Here is a 15654-nt window from a genome sequence, read left to right as displayed (position 1 = left end):
AGTTTTAACAATAAAAAGATTTCAGGGTCTCAGGAACCTCAAGTGTGTGCAGAGAGATGAGATCCCAGCCAGTTTGCAGGGAGACCGCGGGCGCCTACACGGCCATTGGGGAGGGGAGAGCCGGAGGCCTGCAGGGGACACGAAGCTGCTGGGCCAGGAATCTTGAAAAACAAACAAAAAAGACAAAAATGAACTTCGGCTGAGGGCAAGAAACTTGCTACAGGAGACAGCACAAAGCAAGCCCGTTATTGACGTGGCGCTCGGGAAGAGACTGGTCCACGGGGGCTGGACGGCAGTGGGGCGGGAGGGGACTCTCTGGGCTGCAGGTCTGGGCAGGCGGAGTTCATCAACCTGGCGGTAGAAACGGGTGTGTTTTCTGAAACTAATATAACACTGTATGTTAACTGCCTGGAACGAAAATAAAAACTTAAAAAAAAAAAAAAAAAGCGTGTTTCGTGGCACGTAAATTCCGTCTCAAACAACACTTGATCCACAAACGTTACCTTAAGTCCCAAATCGCCGGCCATGAGCACACATTATCGTGATAAGGGAGAAGGCTGAAAATACAAACTCCAGGGAAGGCCGGTTTTGTGGTTTTATATTCTTTGGCAATGTTCTTTTTTTTCCTTCTTTCAAAATGTGCCCACGGAGGAGGGCAGCCCTGGAAGGGGAGCACAGCGGGAGGAGCACACACCCGGGCTCCCCCCGCCAAGCCACTCAAGCCCGGTGAAGGGTCCCGGGAGCTGGTGTAATAGGGTCTCTATCACAGCATTTCCCAAGCACGTTTTAAGAACTGTTTAAAAAAAAAAAAAAAAAAAAAAAAAAAAAAAAAGCATATAGTTAAAAATGCAGAGGTCAATGTCCCTAAAATCCTCTTGATGGAAAGTAGCCGTGCCCGGTCCTGTGCTCCCCAGAGGAGAACCTCTTCCAATGGTTATGCCGATTTCTTTTGGCATTTTTCTCCATGCTGTGTTTTATCCTTCTCGGTCCCCCAAACTCCCACCCCGTCTCAGCCCCGTCCCCATCAGCAGTCACCCCCCAGTCCCCGGCCCTCACGAGCCCCCCTCCTGTCCGTGGATGAGCCTATTCTGGACGTTTCACACATGTGGACTCACACCCCGTGTGGCCTCTCGTGTCTGGTTCCCTCCCTGAGTGTCGTGTGTTTGGGGTCCGTCCGGGGCGCAGCGGGTGTGGGCCCCAACCCACCGTGGGGGATTTGGATGCTGTTTTCATTTCCAGACCTCTCCAAAGGAATCTCTCAAAGGACAGTTTCTTTTTTCTTTTTAATTTTTTTTTAATGTTTATTTATTTTTGAGAGAGAGAGAGAGACAGAGCGTGAATGGGGAAGGGACAGAGAGAGAGGGAGACACAGAATCGGAAGCAAGCTCCAGGCTCCGAGCTGTTGGCACAGAGTCTGACGCGGGGCTCGAACTCACGAACTGAGAGATCATAACCTGAGCCGAAGTCGGATGCTTAACCGACTGAGCCACCCAGGCGCCCCTCAAAGGATAGTTTCTAAACTTAAAAATAGGGGCTTAGTTGGTTAAGTATCCAACTCTTGGTTTCGGCTCAGGTCATGATCTCACAGTTGGTGAGTTCGAGCCCCGCCTGGGGCTCTGCACTGACAGTGCAGAACCTGCTTGGGATTCCCTCTCTCTCTCTCTCTCTGCCTCTCCCCTGCTCATGCTCTCTCTCTCTCTCTCTCAAAATAAATAAACTTTAAAAAAAAGTAAACTTAAAACAATATATATATGTATATATATGTATATATATATTTGGGGGGGGCACCTGGGTGACTCAGTCGGTAAAGGGACTTCAGCTTGGGTCATGGTCTCATGGTTTGTGTGTTCAAGCCCCGAATCAGGCTCTGTGCTGACAGTACAGAGCCTGTTTGGGATTGTCTCTCTCCCTCTCTCTCTGCCCCTCCCTGCGCGCACCACCCCACCCCCCCGGCTCGCTCTCTCTCTCAATAAATAAATAAATCAATCCACTTTTTAAAATATTTTTTTTTATTATGGAAAGTTTTGAAATACACCAAATAGACAAATGAAACCCACGTGCCGGCACCAGCCTCAGGAAGGATGCTCGGGGCCCCTGCCGCCCCCCAGAACCGCCCCCTCCGCTGCCACATGGTTCCATTCCAACACCCCACTGGAGGCACTTCAGCTCAGCTCGGCACAGAGTCCAGGGAATTCTGCAATGACCCTCACGAGCCCACCGCCTACAGCGACCGCACACGGGTCGGCACGGAAGGGTGAGCGCTTCTCACGCGGGGTGACCGTGCACCCAGGGGACCTGTCTGCAGACATTCTCGGTCGTCCTGCCTGGGGGGGGGGGGTTCTGTGGGGTGCACTGTGTGCCCCCAAAGGATTCGTCCATGCTGCGATCCCTGAACCTGTGAACGGGATCCTACTTGGAAGTAGATGTAATGAATCAAGACGCGGTCACACTGGAGCGGGTGGCCCCGAATCCAATGGCCGCTGACTGTCCTCATGAGAGACGTGGACACAGAGGCACAAGGAGAAGCCACGGGAGTACGGAGGCCGACTGCGGTGAGGCGGCCACGGCCACGGCATGCTGAGGCCTGCCAGCCACGGTCCCGCCATACCTTGACCTGGGATTCCTAGGCCCCGGGACTGGGAGAGAATAAACTGGTGTTTGAAGCCACCTAGTTTGCGGTAATTTGCTAAGTGAGACCAAAGGAAACTAACCGGGGGGGGGGGGGGGGGGGCGGTGGCTCCTGGAATCAAGTAGCAGAGGCCAGGGCTGCGGCTGGACGTACCACAGTGCCCGGGACAGCACCCCCCAGAGAAGGCCCCGCCCTGGACGCCAGCAGCACAGGGCAGAAAGCCTGTCCCAGGGTTTACCAGCAACCTTTCACCCATGGCACCATCCACGTCTGCCCCTCCCTCCCTCTGTCCTATTCCTGCTGTGTCTCAAGCCACATTGCGGACACCGCCTTCTGCCTCCCAAATGCTGCAGCGTGCACGCTGCACGGAGGTCAGCGGCTTACAGTTCTAGAAGGACTTCTAAAGTGCATCACCACGGGGCCATGGCTGAGCACCCATGCCAACACCAGACAGGGCAGCGTTTACGCGTCCTGATGGTATGCTGATTCGAAGACTCTAGAGCCCCCGCTCCCTCCGTTCTTCTGACTCCGAATCCGTTTGCCGGAAGGTCCTCCTTTTCAAATTGGCAGCTGTCTTTGCTCCCAGTGGCCGCCTCCCCACAGCCCAGTGGCTCGGTGATCCCCCAGTCCCGCTTCCCGGAGCGCCTCCGTGGCTTTCTCTCCTGCTCGCTTCCCTTCCCGTGGTAGCGCCTGTGACTTCATTAACTTCCTCCCTCGTTCTGCTGGAGTGCATCTTGCTAAGCTGATCTGTGCGGACTCGGCTGGCATGAAACCTCTTGATTCTTCCTCCCAAACCTTCGGGTTTGCCACCACTTTCCCCAGGAACCTAGGCCTTCTTTTTCCGGGTTATTTATAATATGGCCTGGAAGCATTTAGGAGTCCCAGGACCCTTGACAAGTCTTCTGAGGACAAGCTGCGGGGTCCCGGTTATCCAGAGACTCTGGCCCCACAGTCCCCTTCCATTATTTCTTGGACAGCTCCCTCCACTTCCCCTCTGCTCTCTCTGGAATCCCTGGCTTATTCCTGTTCTCCCCCTCCGCTCCAGTTCCCAATTCTTTTTGCCTGAATTTCTAGATTTCTCCAACTTGAGTCTTCCAACTAACTTCCTGCTGAAGTGTTAATGCCAGCTACTGTGCTAACTCCCAAGCCCTCTCTTGTTCTCTGTCCTCGTCACCTTCCTGTTGGCTGGATGCCTCCCCCTACCCCCAGGTACACTGGTGTCTCCGGGTGGCAGCCAGGAGCTGGGGGCGGCTTCCCCCAGGCCACTCTGTAGCTGTTTCTCCCCCATCACTAGATGCCGCCTCCCTTCCCAAGTCCCCCAGAGGGAAGGACAGGACATGTGAATGGGGCCTAGGAGCAGAAACTGGAAAGCAGAGAGGCAGGGAAGAGACGGCCATCTTGGGCACACAAGTGCCTAGCCCAGGACGTGAGCCACCCTGTACCCAGCTTGTCTGAAGCCCTCTGTGCAGGGACTGATGGGGCCGGGAGGTGCGTTAAGGAACGTGTGTGTTGGTGCATAACCTCCAGAAGTGCGCCCCGGAGCAGGCCACGCTGTGGCCTGTTCTCCACCTGTCGCTACCAAATGAGTCCCCTTTCGCCCACTATTATTGTCCCTGCCCCCAGCTGAAACATGTCTGACTTCTCCCCACCCCTCCAGCAGGCCAAAAGGACAGGCCACCTCCTTCCACCCTGGCTGGGGCCCCAGGAAGGGGGATCAGCATGTGCCAAGGCCTGGCCCCGAGAAAAGGCATTGATGATGAGTGCTGGCGACGGAGGGGTAGGGGGACCTGAGGCTGGCCCGGTGGGCCAGCACAGGTCATATGGGTGGGTGGCTATAGCCAGTGGACACTTTTGTGGGAGTGATAGGGACAAGGCCTGTGGCTGGGAGACCAGGAGGGTGAGCGGGAGTGCCAATCTGCCCATCTGCAGGTCCCTCCAGGCCCCCCCACCCCCCCACTGCTAGGGGGACTTGGTCCCATGGGGAGGGCACTGGACATAAGTTATCACAAGTGATTAAATACTCATGAGTGTTCAAGTGCACAAAAGAGAAGTCTGGGACCCTGAGAGAGACACTTAGGCTGGATGTGAACCTGGGGGTCAGGAAAAAAGACATTTTAGGGTGGGGAAGGTTCCAGGCGTGGGCACCCAGGCAGCAGTGTCAGGGGCGCCTGTCAGGGAAGTCTGAGGTGTGGGGAGAATTGACAGGGGGTGGAGGAGGCTGTGGCTCAGGCCCTGCATGGGGTAGGGTGGGGGGTACCCCGGTCAGGGGGGAGAGCCGGGAGCAGGCAAAAGGGGCCAGCCGCTCCCTCTCCCACCTCGGGAACCTGTGTCCTCCGCCAGAGGAGGTTCCACAGCCAGGCAGGAGCCCAGGCCGGGTCCGCTCGGAGGCTGCCCCCAGCTCATTTAGCGTGAGAAACCGCACGGGGAGACGCCGGAGGGCTCCTTCCCGCACCCGAGGGGCCGCTACAGGAAGGGCCGCGGGCGCACGATGGCTTTGGGGGTGGGCGCACCGGGCTGCTCTCGGGAGCCCGCGGGCCAGGGCGCCCCCAGTCGGGAAACACCGCCACCCACGTGGCGGAGGCGCGGGCTCTGGCAGCACCCCCCCGCTGGGGCACCCCCGGAGGTCGGGAGGGGAATTGGGGGAAGGGCGGGTGCGTGCGCGGGGAGGGGGGCAGCGGGCGCGTGCGAGGCCTGGGCAGCGAGAGGAGCCGCGCGCGCAGGGGGCCGCGGCCCGCGGGCACCTACCTGCGCCCGCGCCCGCGCCCGCCACGTGACCGCGCCCCGCCCGGCGCGCGCGTGCGCCTTGCCGGCGCCCCATTGTTGGCCGCGCGCGCGTCACGGGGCGGGGCGGCGGCGGCCGGAGGAGGGCGGCGGGCGGGCGGGAGGGAAGCAGCGTCCGCGCCGCCGCCGCCGCCGCCGCCGCCGCCCGCGCCGCCGCCGCCGCCGCCGCCGAGCCCCCGCCGCCGAGCAGCAAGCAGAGTCGCGCCGCCCCGCCGCCCGCGGCCCGAGCAGCCCCGCGCCGCCGCCCCGCCCGCCGCGCCCGCCCCGCCGCTGGATGCCGGGGGCCGGCGGCCCAGCTCTCAGAGGCGGAGCGCGGCGGCGGCGCGGGCGGCGGCGGCGGCGGCGCGGGCGGCCGGGGGCCGAGAGGCAGGGGCGCGGGCCCGAGCGCTAGCGCCGCCATGCCCGGCTCCACCGGCCAGCCCGACGGCGGCGGCGGCGACCCCAGCCCGCGCCCGCCCCCCCCGCCCCCGCCGCCCCCGCCGCCGCCGCCCCTGCCCGAGGGCGCCGAGGAGGCCGCGCCCGACGACGCGGCCGCTGCCGCCGCCGCGCTGCGCCTGGCGCTGGACCAGCTCTCGGGGCTGGGGCTGGGGGGCGCGGGCGGCCCGGACGACGAGGGGGCGGCCGCGGGCGGCGGGGACGGCGGGGCTGCGGCGGCGGGCGGCGCGGACGGCGGGGCGGCGGCCGAGCCCGCGCCCCCCGACGGGCCGGAGGCGGGCGCACCCGCGGTGGCCGAGGCGGTGGCGCCGGGCTCGCTGCCGCTGCTGGAGCCCGACGTGAGCCCGCCGCCGCCCCGGCCGTCGCCGCCCGACGTGTTCGCTGGCTTCGCGCCGCACCCCGCGGCCCTCGGCCCCTCGACGCTGCTGGCCGAGCAGATGAACGTGATCGGCAGCCGCAAGAAGAGCGTGAACATGACCGAGTGCGTGCCCGTGCCCAGTTCCGAGCACGTCGCCGAGATCGTGGGTCGCCAGGGTGAGTGGCCGCCGTCTGGGGCGCCGCGCCCTGCTTCCCGGGGTCCCCGCGCCGCTCGCCCTGGGGAGGGGGCCGCCCCAGCCCAGCCCTGCCCGCGGCCCCACGCCAGACCCTGGCCACGCCCCGCGTGTGGGCTCCGGGCCTCAGTGGCCGCCTGTGCGCCTTTGTCCTGCCGTGGGCCGCGCGAGAAAGTTGGGCGCAGCCCGCGCTCCTCCTCTCTGCGCTCCAGCCGCCGCTGCCTTTGTCTGGACGCCCCCAGCCGGGTCAAGGTCCTCCGTGCAGCACCTCTGCCCAGGTCCTGGGTCGCCAGCGGTGGCATCCGAGGACCAGGAGGCTGGGCTGGGCGGTGGGCGCTCCACACCCAAAGCAGGCATGGGGCGGGGCTCGCTGGGGCTTGAGGGGGGCTTGGGGGCGGGGCGGGGGGGGGGTTGCTCAGGCAGGGTCGAGACAGAAGTTGGGCGTACAAAGAGGGTATACATCTCCACTTGCCAGCCTGGGGGCCCTGCTGGGGTTGTGGGGCCGGAGGACAGGATGAGGATCCCCACCCCACTGTCAGCCCCAAGTCGGGGATTTGGGGACATGCTTAAGGACCAGCTGTAAAAGCCCTCCTGGGGTCCAGCCTCGTAGCCCTCCCCTGGCAGGCCGTGGCAGCAGACCCCGGGGTGTGGGGGTCCTGGTAACAGCATTGTCAGAGAGTCCCTGTGGCCGCCCCATTGTTCTCTTTGTTAGAGAGCCAGTCTGAGATTTGCAGGGTGACATCAGGCCGGCGGCCGCTCATTGGCCCTGGAGCTGCGGGCGGGCGGGAGGATGGTGGGCAGTGCTCCTCTGGACACACGCCCACCCACCCTTTCAGCCGGCAGCCCCCAGCCCCAGCTCTCTCCTGCCTGCACCTCTCTGTGCCCCGCTCCCGGCTTGGAGGCCAGGTTCTAGAACGTGGGGTGGGGTCTGGGCGGGGTTTGAGATGGTGCTGCAGGACAGGCTGGCCTTGGAGCGCCGGCTCAGTAACAGGAGCCGGGGGGGGGGGGGGGGGGGGGGGGGGGGGGGGCTTGAATCGCACGGTGACTTGTCACCTTGCCACCAGGGGCAGAGGGACCACAGGGGCGCCCCCGACACGCTGCCCTCTGGGAGTTCCGGGTGGGAGGGGTGGTTTGCCCAGTTAGTCCTCCTGCTTTCCGTGCAGATGTCGTGCCTGGGTGAGGGCCCAGGAGTTGGGGGTAGGGGAGGGGACAGGCGGGTCTCGGAGCCAGCACAGCAGGACTCCAGCCTGACGCTTCCCGCCGCCACCCTATTGCAGTCCCTTCCCAGTCCCGGTCCCCCACACCTGTCCTGGGAGGTATAACCAGACCTTGCCCTGTGCTGGGGGCTGGGGGGTGGGGCAGACGTGGAAACCCAGCCCCGGGGGCTGTTGTCCAAAATCAGTAGGCTGATCTGCTGGCTGGTTGGGGGGACACGACCCCAGAGCACGAGGGCATGTTCCCCGTGAACGCGCGTGTCCTGGCACCCGGGGGGTCCTTCCGGACAGGCCGAGCCCACACCAGTGTTCTTGGGAGTCAAGCAGAGAGCGCCCCGACCTATGCCTTTGGTCGTAGAGGACCAAGCTGCCGCCCGACCTCCTGGGTGGTGTTTTGGCACCCGTTTATTGGGTGTCCGTTTGGGGTCTTGCTGGTGGCAGACAGGAAGGCAGGCTGTCGGGGTGCAGACTGGGCCGGCCCCGTGACCCGAGGCGGGTGGGATCTCTTCTCTGGGGTCGGGGGACAGCACCTCCCTCGGGGGATTTGTGAGGGTTCCCAAGCTAGAGAGCGCTTTTGGTGCTTAAGTTTATGTGTTTATCTTGAGAGAGCGAGAGAGAAAGAGCGCGCGCGGGCCAACCTGAGCAGGGCAGGGGTCGAGAGGGAGAGAGAACCCCAAGCAGGCTCTGCCCTGTCAGCACAGAGCTCCGTGCCGGCCTTGCACTCACGAGCCGTGACATCATAACTCGAGCGGAAATCAAGAGTCCGACGCTAAACCGCTAAACCGACAGAGCCCACCTGGCGCCCCTCAAGCCGGAGGGCTGTAAGCGTGGCCCCAGGCTGGCGTGTGGTACGTCCCGTAAGCGGGACGCGGGGTATCCGGTAGGGAAGCGTGACCTCGGGACTGGCTGGCACCTTGAATCTCTCGGCTCTAGGACCAGTTGTGGCTGCCGTCTTCTCCGGCCCAGCTGCCAAGCACAGCCTGGAAGACTGTGCCCCAGTCCTGCCCCCCCCCCACTCCGCTCCCCCATCTGCCCCCCACCTTGTGGGTTCCCGGACACGAAGCCTGCCCCTTCCTACTGTTCAGGCCCTCACCAGCGCAGGCCCTGAACTCCTCAAGACCCGGGCCCAGGACCACTCACTCCATCCCCTAGTGGCCAGGCCAGCATCGCACAGACCTGGGGTCGACCCTTCCCCCGGCCCTCACCTGAGCTGTGTTTTCAATCTTAGAGTGGGTTCCCGCACCCTCCGGGGACAGGGTAAGCGACCCCAGACGCCGAGAGTTCGCTCTCCTCCCTCGGGTTGCAGCGCCTACAAGGTGCCTGCCTGGGGGCCTCGGCCTGCCCCGCCCCGCTGAGCCTCAAGAGATCCCCCAGAGAAGGTTCCCTGTAGCTGCGGGTCACGGGGGACAGACACGGGCCAAGGCCGGGTCGGCAGGGCTGGGATTTGAACCTTAGTCCCTTGGGCTCGGTCTGCGCCGCAGGGAACAGAGGTGGGGCCCAGGAGAGGACTTTACCTTCCACGGCTCCGGGGTTGGGGGGACACGACCCCATTTTACAGGCAGGAAAAGCGCGACTCCACAAAGAGTCAGGGTGGTCTCCCTCCAGCCTGTCAGCAAGGTGCCCACTTGCCCCAGGTATGACCTTGGGCCCGGTCCTCCTCAGAGCCTCTGGCTAGCTTGCACCCTTGCTGGGCGTGTCCCTGTGGGGCTGGGCTGGGCTGGGCTGGGTCAAAGTCGTGGGCAGCTGCCTGGAGGTTTGGGTCAGGAAGGAGTGAGTGATACCAGAGACGAGCTGGTGCTCAGCCACACCGGGTCCCTCTGTCTCTGCTGCCGTCAGGCTGGGGTCCGCGCTCTGGGGCTGGCCTCCCTCAGTGGGGGGAAGCCTGCTTTGCCCACTGCTCTCCCGCGCCGACCCCCCTCCCGAGCCCGGCCCCAGCGCTGCGGGCCTCGGCGCTCTTACTGGCAGTTGGGGGCGCTGCGGGGCTGTGCTGGGGCCCAGGCCCCCCTGTTTCTGTGTGTCCGCTGTGGGGCGCAGAAAGAAGGGGGTCCCCTGGCTCTGGGTTGGGGGTTCCTGGTGTCGGTGAGCGTAGACCTGGCCTGCCGTGCCCGCATCGCCCGCACGGGCCAGCTCCCCCCGCCCACCAAACGGACCGCCCCACGGTGACGCGGCCTCCCCCCACAGGACTGCAGCCCATTTGGGCCCTGCCTTGGGGACAGCACTGCGCTGGTCATTGTGAGGATGTGTCCCAGCCCTGTCCTGCTTCCGAACTCTGCCCCCACGGTTCCCTCTGCCGGGCACCCTGGGAGTCCTCCCCTGGTTCGGGTCCTCCTTGCAGGGGCCAGCCTGTCTGTGGTCTCTGTGTGGGGTCCCTGGGGCAGCACACGGGTGGCCAGGACCCCAGAATGAGGTCACATGAGGGTTGGGACCTGGCTCTGCACGGGGACCCTCGGCAACCCCATACGAGGGCGGAGGCCCAACTGCAGCGAGGTGGGAGGTGCTGGGGCGGGGCAGAGACAGCCTCAGGGCGGTCACCCCCTTTCCCCGGGCGCACCTGCCCGAGGTGGCTTCCTGGTGGCAGGGCCCGGGAGTCTGCATTTCAGCCCGGGACCAGCCGTAAGTGGTGGCCCCCAGGGTTCCCCCCAAGTGGGAGGCTTGGTCCCTGCCATCACCCACTCTGGCCTCACTGGCTTGTACCCACCAGGGCGGGAAGGTAGCTGGTTCACGCTCGGGGCCTCGGTTTCCCAGACCTGGCGGCCCCACCTCCCCCTCAAACCTGTCATTTCTTGGGGTCTCGGTGAGGGTGGGGCTTGGCTCCAATGGTGTCACCGCGGAAATGCGTCTCCTCTTGGCCGCTGGAGGCTCCGTCCAGGGCCACCTTTTGGGGGGGGGGGGGCAGGATGGGTGCCAGTTCTGTGTGAGGGGAACCAGGCTGCTTCCCTGCGCAGGGGGCGCCCCCCCACCCCGGTTTCCTCTCCCACCCTGGCTCCGGTGACCCCCCACCCCTTCTCCCGGCCTTGTTCCCTGTCCTCTGCACGGGCCTGCTGGCCGTGCACACGCAGGTGACGGCTGGGCACCTGCCTGGGGGCACCTGCCAGTCCGTGGCCCTTGTGGCCCCAGACCCATGAGGCCGGGTCAGTTTGTGCCCTTCTCTTACCCGTGAGGAAACAGACACGGGACGGTCCTTTGAGCGGCCCCTGTGACCCCCGTGCACTGATCCTCACAGGCCACCAGCAGGGGGAGCTCAGGAAGTAGGCTGAGAAGTGCGTGCTGGGACCCTGGTGCAGTCAGTATGGGCTTCCTGGAGGAAGGGGTGCTGGGCGGTGACTGGATGCAGAGAAGGGGGTGCAGGCAGGCAGCACTGAGGACACTGTTAAGGAGGGTAAAGGCCGTGTGGGGGCAGGGAGGCCAGGGTGGGCGGAGCTCCCGGAGAGGGTCCGGACTGACACGTGTGGTTTGAAAGCTTACCCACCAGCCGCCACGTGGGGAGGGGACCATCTGGACAGAAGTGGAGACGGGTCCGGGTCAGGGTGGGTTTTGGAGGGATGCCAGTGAGGCGGTGAGCCACTGAGGGAGGACACGGGGGTGGGGGCTCAGGACCCAGGGGATGGGCCACGCCCCACGCTCCACCCTCCCCGGGAGGGTTCCAACCCCATTCACTTGGCTGTGCTTTTGCTCAAAGCTCTGGACGGGCCTGCTGTCCTTGGGCTCAGGGTGGGGCTGCCTCTGGGACAACCCTGCCACCTCCCAGGGTTCCCTCACGCCGAGCAGTCGTTCCCCCCCCCCCCCCCCCCCGGTCTGGTGCATCTTGGATTCCTTCCAGGGCAGGTGCGCTGGTCCCCTAGCTTTGTAAGCTTCTACCTGAGAAGTCGGCAACAGTATTATCCCTCACCGGGGCGCCCTCTGTATTGAAACAGTATCCCCGTGTCCCTCTTGCCGCCCAGAGCCGGGGGGGGGGGGAGGGTCACCCAGACTCAGGATGTCTCAGAAGGCCCCCCAGAGAGGAGGTAGGGGTGTCAGACGCCTGGACAGGCACCCCGTCACAGCCCGGGCCTCTCAGCCCACGCTGCACGCCGATACTCCGGTGCCCCCCACGGTGTCAGGACCCCGCCCGGCCTGCGACAGCGCAGTGCTGTGTCCGTGAGCATCATCCCCTCGGGGGCTGGGACCACAGGACCTTCGGGTGGAGTGAGGGTGCAAGAGACTGAGTGAGACCTGGGCTCCCTGTGGGCTGGCGTGGGGGGGGGGGGGTCAGCTGGCCAGGAGAAAATCCCAGGCGTTGATGGGGACTCCGTGTCGGGGGTCTGCATGAGCGTCCCGGGACTGACAGAACAGACGGGGTGGCTTGAAACAATAGAAACGAATCCCCCCACGGAGCGCGGACATACGAATGCAAGGTGTTGGCTGGGCCACGCTCCCTCCAGGAGGAGGGGGATCGTCTCCCGAACTTGCTCACCTAGCTTCTGGTGGTGGCCACCGGTCCCCTGCGCCCCGGGCCTGTGGCTGCCTCGTCCCAATCGCTGTCTTTGTGTCCCTCTTATAAGGACACCTGTCACTGGGTTCAGGGCTAACCCCATTCCCGTGCGACCTCCTGTTAACTAATTACGCCTGCAAAGACCTTTCCAAATACAGTCCTGTTCACACGGACCGGGTAGACGTGACTTTCGGGGGGCACCATTCAACCCGCAGTGGGGTCCTCCTTGCCTTCTAGCCAAAGCCGCCGCCACCTTCCAGCCTGGGACCAGAGGGGAAACCGAGATGCGTGTCTGAGGATAAAGGCCAGGGTGGAGAGGGCAGCGGGGTGGGGGCTCCCAAGCCCTCCCCCCAGCCCCCACCGCGCCGGCCGGCCCCGCAGCTGCTCCTCCAAGGGCTGCCCTGGGGAGGGGCCCCCATCCTTAACTGTCTCTCCCCACCGCCACCCCCAGGGTGCAAGATCAAGGCTCTGCGGGCCAAGACAAACACCTACATCAAGACGCCGGTGCGCGGGGAGGAGCCCGTCTTCATCGTGACCGGCCGCAAGGAGGATGTGGAGATGGCCAAACGCGAGATCCTGTCGGCCGCCGAGCACTTCTCCGTGATCCGCGCCACGCGCAGCAAGGCGGGCGGGCTGCCGGGCGCCGCGCAGGGCCCGCCGCACCTGCCGGGACAGACCACCATCCAGGTGCGCGTGCCCTACCGCGTGGTGGGGCTGGTGGTGGGGCCCAAGGGCGCCACCATCAAGCGCATCCAGCAGCGGACGCACACCTACATCGTGACGCCGGGGCGGGACAAGGAGCCCGTGTTCGCCGTGACGGGCATGCCCGAGAACGTGGACCGGGCGCGCGAGGAGATCGAGGCGCACATCACGCTGCGCACGGGCGCCTTCACGGACGCGGGCCCCGACAGCGACTTCCACGCCAACGGCACCGACGTGTGTCTGGACCTGCTCGGGACGGCCGCCGGCCTCTGGGCCAAGGCCCCCAACCCGGGGCGGCGGCCCCCGGCGCCCACGGCTGGTCTCCGCGGCGACGCGGCCCTGGGCGCGCCGGGGGGCCCCGAGGCCTTCTATGCGGGGGGCCGCGGGGGGCCGCCAGTGCCCGAGGCGGGCCCCGCCAGCCCCTACGGCGGCGCCGGCGGCGCTGGCGGCGGCGGCGGCGGCGGAGGCGGCGGCGGCGGCTCGGGCAACGGGGGCTTCTCCTTCGGCGGCGACGGCCCGGGGGCCCCCTCGGGCCCGCCCGCCCCCGAGGACTGTGACTTCGGCTTCGACTTCCTGGCGCTGGACCTGACCGTGCCCGCCGCGGCCACCATCTGGGCCCCCTTCGAGCGGGCCGCGCCGCTGCCCAACTTCAGCGGCTGCTCGGCCGTCAACGGGGCCCCCGCGCCCCCCGCGCCGGGCGCCCGGCGCAGCAGCGGGACCGGCTCGCCGCGCCACTCGCCCACGCTGCCCGAGCCCGCGGCCCTGGGCCTGGAGCTCCCGCTGGCCCGCCGCGGCGGCGCCGCGGACCCGGTGGGCGCCCTGGGCTGGCGGCCGGCGCCGGGCTCGCTGCCGGCCTTCCCCGCCGCCGCCTCGTTGCCCGGCGGCGCCGCGGCCGCGGCGTGTCCCCCCCTGGACTCCAGCCCCTCCGAGGGCGGCCGCAAGCCCCCGGCCGCCGCCGCCCCGGCCCTGGCGCGCGAGTGCGTGGTGTGCGCCGAGGGCGAGGTGATGGCCGCGCTGGTGCCCTGCGGTCACAACCTCTTCTGCATGGACTGCGCCGTCCGCATCTGCGGCAAGAGCGAGCCCGAGTGCCCCGCCTGCCGCACGCCCGCCACCCAGGCCATTCATATCTTTTCCTAGCGGCCCGGGGCAGGGGTGGGGGGCGGCGGGCGCGGGGGCGGCGGGGGCGGCGCGGCCAGCGTTCACAGACGAGCTTTAACTCGGTCCCAGGCGTGGAGACGGCCGCCCGACGGCACCACAGTTCTTAACCAATAAACAGTATTGAGTCGACAGGTTAAAATAAACCAGAGAGAAAAGGTCTGCCTGCACTTTCTATTTAAGACTCCCCGGCCCCCAGGGTGATCTTTTTACGAAGATTAAAAAAAATATATATATATATATATATACACACACACACACACACACCCGATTTTTACAACTTCCGGTTGTCCTTTGGGACTTGGCGGATTTCAGACGGGACCTGCTGGCCTGGGAGGCGGCCTCAGCCTCCGCAGAGGCCCCTAGGAGGAGAATGCGACGTTTTTACTCCCTGTGGGGGGCTCACCAGTTATCCTTTTGTACGTCAGCGGGGGACAGGCTGGAAGGGTGGGGGGGGGGGGTGGGGAGGGTCCCAACCAGAAATTTCTAACTTTGTGTTTTTAATTATTAATACCCTTCTGCTGTGGTTTCTGTTGTCAGTTTTTACATTTTTTTAAATTGTGTTTTTTTTAAAACTTTTACTTTTTACCTCTTGTGTATATGTAGGGAATTTATAGGGAAATATGTACTTTATGGAATAAATTTTAAGAACTAAAATATATTTTATTTTAAATAAAGTAACGGACCTTTCATCTTACACAGCTAAATTACTGATTATATATTTGCTGAGCTGACTTAAGGGTTCAGAAAATTGTATCAAGAGTTTTATTTTTTGACTTTAAAGCCTTCTTAATAAAGCCCTTTTGCTACCTGTGAGCCCTTGGCGTGGTATGGGGCAGGTGGGCGTGGGGGGGAGGGTTGGGGGACGGGGTGCTCAGATCCGGCCCCTTCACCCCCTAATCTTCCAGATAAAGGCATCTGGACTCAGGATACCCCATGTCCAAGCCACGCTCTTCCAGAAGCCGGGCCCCGTGTCTGCTTCCAGACGGGAGCATTGGGTCTGCGGAGAAGGTGGTCCAGCCAGGTCCCCTTTCCTGAGGTTCAGGGCCCCCACGTTCCAGGGGGCAGCTGACCATGGGACCAGCTTTGGCTGCTGTGGAGGGAGGGGTGCCAGGCTCGGGGCGGGGGGGGGGGGTGCGGGGGGTCTCCCGGCCCATTTTGCAGAAGGAGAGACAGGTTGGGAGCCCCACTCGCAGCATGGGTTCTAACACCTCCCAGCCCCAAAGGATGTCTTAGTTGTAGCTGCACATGCCATCCCTCACCCTCCAGGTCTAGTGGGAAGCAAGGGGGCCACTAGATGACTGACTTTGGCCCGGAGTCGGGACTGTGGGACCATGGGTTGGACCATCTGCAGTCAGCGGGTGCCACCAGAGTTCCCAAGGAGAGGAAGAATGCTCGGGAGTGAGTGGAGGGTGGGGTAGGAGGCATGGGATGCGGTGACAGGGAGGGCCCAGGACTGCTCTGGAGACAAGCTTGGGAGCCAGGGGCCCACAGGCTGCTGGCTTCAGTGGGCGGTGAGGAGGGGCCTGCAGAACAGAGCCTGCTAGGAAAGCTAGGAAGGCGTGGTGGAGCCACCTGGAGGGCTTCCAGGAGGAGGCGGGGGGGGGGGGGGCTCCGGAAGACAGGTGGGGCAACAGGAGGGGCAGATGGATGGGGAACCCCGTGGGCAGGTCCCCAGGGAGTGGTGGCCGCGTCAGCCCCTCCAGCTGACCAGCG

General features: G+C 64.6%; 1 protein-coding gene across 1 annotated transcript; it reads left to right on the top strand.

The window, feature by feature from the left end:
• The first annotated feature begins 5688 nt into the window (after nucleotides 1-5688).
• On the top strand, nucleotides 5689-14754 carry MEX3D (mex-3 RNA binding family member D). The gene is made up of 2 exons (XM_060629741.3): nucleotides 5689-6379; nucleotides 12533-14754. Exons 1-2 carry the CDS (start codon nucleotides 5809-5811, stop codon nucleotides 13918-13920), a joined length of 1959 nt encoding a protein of 652 aa, XP_060485724.2. The 5' UTR covers nucleotides 5689-5808; the 3' UTR covers nucleotides 13921-14754.
• The last annotated feature ends 900 nt before the right edge of the window (nucleotides 14755-15654 follow it).

Source organism: Panthera onca, chromosome A2, assembly GCF_046562875.1.
Source record: "Panthera onca isolate mPanOnc1 chromosome A2, mPanOnc1 haplotype 2, whole genome shotgun sequence".
NCBI classification, from domain to species: domain Eukaryota; kingdom Metazoa; phylum Chordata; class Mammalia; order Carnivora; family Felidae; genus Panthera; species Panthera onca.
Note: the sequence above shows the minus strand (reverse complement) of the source record. Positions and strands in the feature narration are given on the sequence as shown.